We start from the raw sequence: 6,464 nt of genomic DNA, 5'->3' as shown, positions 1-6,464 counted from the left end.
TAACTGCACTTCAATGGTTCTGTATGACTAGAAACCCTAAACCAATACAAGCCCAAGTTACATATAAAACCAACCAAATCAGCATCATTACTAGAATCTTGATTAATCACGAACAACCCGTTCTTATGTTTTAAATCTTCTATATGGAAAATGTCGCACAGTATCAATTGCATCCCCATTTCAGTTGCATGGCATTTAAAGAATTTTTTTTTTTTTCATCTTAAGATCAGGTGTTGCGTGTAGAAAATGATATCTGACAGCTTCACAATATAATATCAAATATTGAGGTGGGGAAAAAAAGATCTGCACCATGGGTGAATGTCTAATTTGAGAGACATACTTCACCCAGTACCAGGAGTATCTTTTGAACTTTTACTTTGGACACCACCGAATAATTTCAATCAGTTTATGATGCAAACTTTTACTCAGTCTACTTAGTCAACCCTAACTCGAGTGATCCTACATAATACCAACCACCTAAAGCTACTTCCAATTTGCAGAAAGAGGTAAAATGAAAGAAAGAAAGAGCAGGAAATAGAGAAAGAACCAGGAATTTAGCTGAAGCATACCTGATTGCTATTTGCAGGTGATTCTAAAGGTCTTTTGTGTTGATTTTTCTTCAAGCCACTGCTCAGCGATTTTGAATCCTTTCTCTGTTTGATCCTCTTCACATTCTTTGGTGTGCATAACACATTTTCTTTTAAGGCATCTTTCAATCTCGGTTCATTGGAGATTTTAGGAGCATAATGAACTTGGTTTCCTTCCTCTACCTATTGTGCAAGAGAACTCATAGTTAAAAAAAGAAAAAAAGAAAAACTCACAAACCTAAAATTCTACCCATAGGAAAAATCCTAAAGCTACCAGTTCAATCTACCTATGATTTATCAAATCAAAAATAAAAAAGTCCTGCCTACAGTGCAAATTACACAAAAAAGAACAAAAGTAATTAATAAATATAAAGAAGAAAGTGGAAAGTATCATCTTTTTCATCAGTTCTGAAGATTATTTGCAAAATAAAGTGCATCATATTTCATTCTTTTTGCAAAAGGGATGATATTATATGAAAAGCTAATTACTATGAATAAGGAGATGAGCTGATGCTACAAAGAACAAGAGAAACATTAGCAATTGAAGAACATGAAATATCATCTCACCTTTCTTGTTTTTAGCGCAATGTATCTTGCATTTTTAAACCATTTGTTAACCTGCAAATTGCAACTAAGATTAAAAATAAATAAATATTGCAACAAATAAAGGGCTATCAGAATACAACACAGTTTCTGGTGAGCTAATCCAGAATATGATGCTATCCACCACTGATCGATTTTCCTTTGCAATTTTGCCACTTCCTACAACCACTTGCCATCTTAATTAATAATTCTCTCCAATCATGTGATGCTCACCCAATTCATGACAGTCCATACTAAATATAATAGTTTAATTGCACTGAATATAATTGGATCAGGCAACTAAGCTCCATGTACTCCAAGATGTTGGATGAAAATGGTTTTGTTAGAATAGAAAAACTACCAATATTGAACTCATGCAACCAATGCAACACATGCATGAAAAAGAAACAGTATTGCCTGCTTTTAAGGAATACAAAATAAGTCAATTTACCATGTCAAATATTCAAAAAAACTTGCTTAAGAAGTATTTGATCTAAGAACGACTGTCACAGAACTACTTTTTAGTACTTTCATCCTGATAGCTTAGGTTATTACCTTCTCACGTTCAAGACCCAACTCTTTGGAAAGGTTGTCCTTGACAGTTCTAGAGGGAAGTTCATTCTCAGCAAACACTTGGCGAAGCTTCTGGAGAAGCAGACAAGGGAAAGGATGATTAAGCATAGTGCTGAAAACATTACCTCAAAATAATTAGGACTGAAAAGTGCTCAGTTTGTGTGAAGAATCAAATTGTATATTACCTCAACTGCATTGGGAGGAATTCTGAAGAATGGCCTCCTAATTTTTGCATCAGAAGAAAGTTTCTCCTTCACTTCTATGGCTTTAACATTTGGGCATTTTTCCTCACTTCCATACAAAGTCATAAGGGTGTTCACCGCATCTGACTCCTTTTCTCTCCGTCTTCTCTTTGCAGGACCCCAATCTTCATCTTCACTAACCTGCTCATATGCCAAAGCATCCTTTCCAAACATTTCCTATCACAAAGAAACAAGAAAAACTCATATTTTACTATACAGCAAAATATTAGGCATCCATTGAAATAAAAGAGCTGTATGAGAAATAGTAAGCCAACTACTAATTTCCCATGAGATACTATTTAAGATTTAGATTAATATGGCATACTTATTTGCTACATCCTTGTCTTTTGGCATTAGTTCTATAGCCATTTAATCATGAATGACAAAAGGGTGTGTTTCCAAGCATCTTTAAGGAAAAATGACTCTAAATTAGAGCTCTCTGATCCTAATAACATCAAGAAACTTAAGTTTTAAAATCAAAAGAGAGGAGGTGCCAACAGAATCTTCGTTCTGTTTCTTTTTCCTTTCATATTCAATTGCACTATTATTGGTTTCCCTCGTCATTTCTTATTTTATTTTCCTTTTCTCCCCATATAACTTTTATTTGAATTCATTTTGGAGATATAAAAAAATAACAATATTTGAACTCCTAGCATAGATGTAACACAATTCCACTTGTTTCTAGATAACTGTCTTTAATGAGCACACGAAATTACTTAATGCTCCGGGGAAGAAAATAAAATGATAAAAAAAAGAAAAAAAAAAAGTGATTTAATCCTTAATTTTAAAGAAGTATCATATACTCACAGCATATAACTTCTTATAATCAACTGTCCTTCGCTGTCGACGGCCACAGATAATTTCCCCATCACTGTTTTCATCAGAACCTATACTACTATCACCTGAATACTGCTTATAGTCATTGCCCTCCATCTCCCACCTCATAGATTTGGAAAAAGCTTCACCATCTGAAGACCAGCTCAAGCTGGTAGAACTGCTTGCATCATCATCAGTTTCCGCCCCACTGATGCTGCAGCTGTTCTCCCTCCTTTCTGGATTATAATCATGATCTTCAGAATCATCTGAAGGCCAATCTTCTTCTTGATTTAACAATGCACTCCCACCATCAGGAAAAGCAGCTTCTTCTTTGAAAATATCCTATAAAATGGAATGAATTCATTATTACAGCAGGAAATTCAAATTATATAACTCAAGAAAATTCTAATAACCTGCCAATTGCTGTTAACAGAGAAGCAGGTCCCGATATGAGCATTCATAGCCTCTATTATTTCCATCTTACATTCACAAAATCTGCAAAACCAGCCCTGATCTCCTGGAGGTACTGTAGATTATCAATTAAAAAATGAAGACACCCCTTATTCATAATTTGGTACACCAATTCAAATAAAAATGATTGAACTTACTGCATTCAGTGTCCAATGGCGGATCAAGGCATTTTTGGTGGAAAGCACAATTACATGTTCCATCACAGAGTACAATGTCATTATCTGGGAAGGCTTCTCGCAACTTGCACTTTGCGCAGATAATCTAGATGTAGAAAAGCAACTAAGCTAAGCACAAATATGAAATTCAAAGTATAAAAATGATCAATCAATTCAGGGTCTTCCTAGCTGCATTACAAGTTGTCAGCTTATATTAGTGGTTTGATATTTAAGGATACTCTGAAAAACCAGAATTTGACCCAGAATAATAGAAGTTCTATAATGCTTTGAAACAAAAATAGATAAAGAGTTACTATTTGCCTCGGAAAAATTGGTTTCTTTATTATATCATCCCCTAATTCCAATCAATTTTGAGGCCCAGTATTTACTCCAAAGTGAAATTAGAGAACAAACAAATTCACACTATCCAGCAACCAGAAACTTGGGAGTTCTAAAAGGTTGCAATGGCCTGTCTCTAAGCAATCTAATGTTAAGATATTTATATCCCTTTATATTAGAATAACAAATGCAGTTAAGTGATCTTACATGTTCATGGTGAACAGATCCATCTGGAGCAATGACAGAACCTTCAATACATCCGACTGAACTAAGAGAATCAAGCTGCCGAATAGCTTCACGAATTCCAAGTTTACACTTGAGTATCTGCTTCTTTGCACGCAGCAGTTCCTTCTCTGGCTTTATCTTTTCTCGGCTGTGGATGAAATTCAAATATGAAGAAGAATAAACTAAGCTTTTTCCCATCTGAATCATCTATTAAGCAAAAAACTACTACCAAGTTCAACTCACCTAAACCAGTCATCTTTAAAATAAATAATAATGAAAACAACAGCAATCTATAACTTCTTTCTTCACAAATGTATGGGAAAAACTAAGCATACCTCTGACCTTTCCAACCTTCACCAGAATAAGCATCAATGAGGTTCTGCTCCAGCTTCATTTTAATCAATAGGTACCTTGTTCTCCTCTGCAAGCGTGAGGCTTCATCTTGCTCCACCTTCTCCTTTTGCCTCTTCTTCTTCTTCGTTTGATTCTTTGTTTCAGCATCACCATTAATTACTTTTCCATGCCCCTTAGAATTAACAAGTGAGGAACTTTTACCTTGAAGCTTCAAAGATGCAAGCTTCTTGGAAGAGATTTTATCGAGCTTTTTATGCAGAAGTTTTCTACTAATGGATTTTTTGCTTCCAGAGTCATTCCCTGTTCCCTTGCTTGGAGACTCAGGAAATTTCTTTTTTATCAGGGTTGACTTGGTTGTCTTTACATGAGATTTAGATTTGTGCTTTTCAACCTTCGATATTTTGCTGCCTTTCTTTAGCTTCCATGATGCAATGAGTTCTGATTCTGTATCTCTCTTGGAAAAACAGGATTTGCTAGATTCTGTATCTCTCTTGGAAAAACAGGATTTGCTAGATTCTGCACGGATTGCAACTTTCTTCCCAGTTTGACGCATATTTTCCTCTTTCTCATCTCGCATACTGTTCATAAGGTGAAATAGCCCTGACGCTGAACTACACAAAACACAACAATCAAGCCAGGACCTCAACTCACCAAATAGACGTACAAACAAGTTCAATCTAAAAACAAATCTATATTTGAGGAAGATACACTAGTTGCATAAACCCAAACGCTGAAACTAAATTTAAGTACATTGTTCTACAAAAACTGTAAACACAGCATATCCCGAATTTGCACAAACCACAGAATGACGGAGCATAATCTGCACATATCATCATCAAAAGAAATTGATTCCGGAAAACAAATTTGAAAAAAAAAGTTTCAAATTAACATCAAGCAAAGTGAAAAAATTTCCGGAAACTACAGTAGTATGATCTACAAATCACGATTACTATCTTATAAAATCATCAGGATCAATATGCAGAACACAAATTTTATATATATAAATATAAATCATAAAGATAAAATTTTGAAACATACCCAGATGAGAAACAAGCCCAAAAAGCAAGAAAAGAAAACAAGACTATAAATTTACGTGTAAAAAGAACATGAAAATATGCCCCCCCAAAAAGAAAAAAAAGAAGTAACAGAGAAATGCTGAGAACGCACCAGACAAAGTAAAGAAGGATTGAAGAAGAAGAAGATCTTGGGAGTCCAAGAGATGTTAAAGCAGCTTGAATTAGAGGTGCATATATATAGAAACTGAAATTAAATAGAAAAGGATGAAAGTGTTTGATTAAATGCTCCAAAGAGAATTTGAAAAAATTGAAGGAAATGGGAAATGGGAATTGAAAATGAAGGAAGAGTGAATTGGGTATTGTTTCCGAAGCGCCACACAACGGTCAGCTCTCTTCTTCTTCTTGTAAAATTTGATTAACAGTCTTAGAGCTCCCCAATTTTGCACTCAAATTATGTGATTATTTATTTTACCTTATTTCCTTTGAGATTATTATATGCTTTTTTTGTTATCATTAAGTTTAATATTGTTAATAATACATTAATCTAAATGTTTTACATAAATTTAGAAATTATTAAAAGTAGCACCAAAAGAAATCATTATTTTCAATTTTTGTTTTTAGAAATTATGTATGATTATTATTTATGTTTATGTTTAATTAATGTTTTAAGTAAAATAAATACCTAGGCTTATTGAAAACTCAAAACATTAAACTTAAGACCAAAAGAGAACTTTATAATTGCAATGAGACAAGGGTTACTCATCTTTTGAAAGTCAATAATTGTAAGAAACACTTTCCTTTGGTATAAGATTCTAATAAAGCTATACATAATTGAAAACCTAATTAACCAACCTTTGTTACATACAAAAACATCTTCCTATGCCTATTCTCATTCTAAAGCCACACCATCTTAGCCTTGTGATGCAACATTTGTTAAATAAGAATAATTTTACACATTTCAAATAGTATCACCATATATTTCTCTATGATGTTTCTTCCTACGTGTGCATTGTGGATAATGTGTTTGATTGCTTATATCTTAATTAATTGGACAAATTCATATATACTTAATTAGTAACTAAACATAGTATGTTTTAGATTGTT

General features: G+C 33.7%; 1 protein-coding gene across 3 annotated transcripts; it reads right to left on the bottom strand.

Annotated features, from left to right (window-relative positions):
- Nucleotides 1-302: 302 nt before the first annotated feature.
- LOC116117293 (pathogenesis-related homeodomain protein-like) lies at nucleotides 303-4,975 on the bottom strand. 3 transcript variants are annotated; one of them, XM_031403327.1, is made up of 9 exons: nucleotides 4,326-4,975; nucleotides 3,973-4,138; nucleotides 3,409-3,532; nucleotides 3,214-3,326; nucleotides 2,792-3,142; nucleotides 1,928-2,161; nucleotides 1,725-1,814; nucleotides 1,155-1,205; nucleotides 303-770 (listed from the first exon to the last, which is right to left on the bottom strand). In XM_031403327.1, the coding sequence occupies exons 1-9, from the start codon at nucleotides 4,928-4,930 to the stop codon at nucleotides 555-557; spliced, it is 1,950 nt and encodes a 649-aa protein (XP_031259187.1). In that variant the 5' UTR covers nucleotides 4,931-4,975; the 3' UTR covers nucleotides 303-554. The 3 variants fall into 3 exon arrangements, with proteins under 3 accessions (XP_031259187.1, XP_031259186.1, XP_031259185.1); XM_031403326.1 differs by lacking the exons at nucleotides 3,214-3,326; nucleotides 3,409-3,532 and having other exon boundaries at nucleotides 305-770; nucleotides 4,326-4,794; nucleotides 4,831-4,975; XM_031403325.1 differs by lacking the exons at nucleotides 3,214-3,326; nucleotides 3,409-3,532 and having other exon boundaries at nucleotides 305-770.
- Between the last annotated feature and the right edge of the window lie 1,489 nt (nucleotides 4,976-6,464).

This window comes from Pistacia vera, unplaced genomic scaffold (assembly GCF_008641045.1).
Source record: "Pistacia vera cultivar Batoury unplaced genomic scaffold, PisVer_v2 Contig802, whole genome shotgun sequence".
NCBI lineage: Eukaryota > Viridiplantae > Streptophyta > Magnoliopsida > Sapindales > Anacardiaceae > Pistacia > Pistacia vera.
The sequence above is the reverse complement of the archived record's forward strand: the minus strand, read 5'-3'. Positions and strand labels throughout refer to the sequence as shown.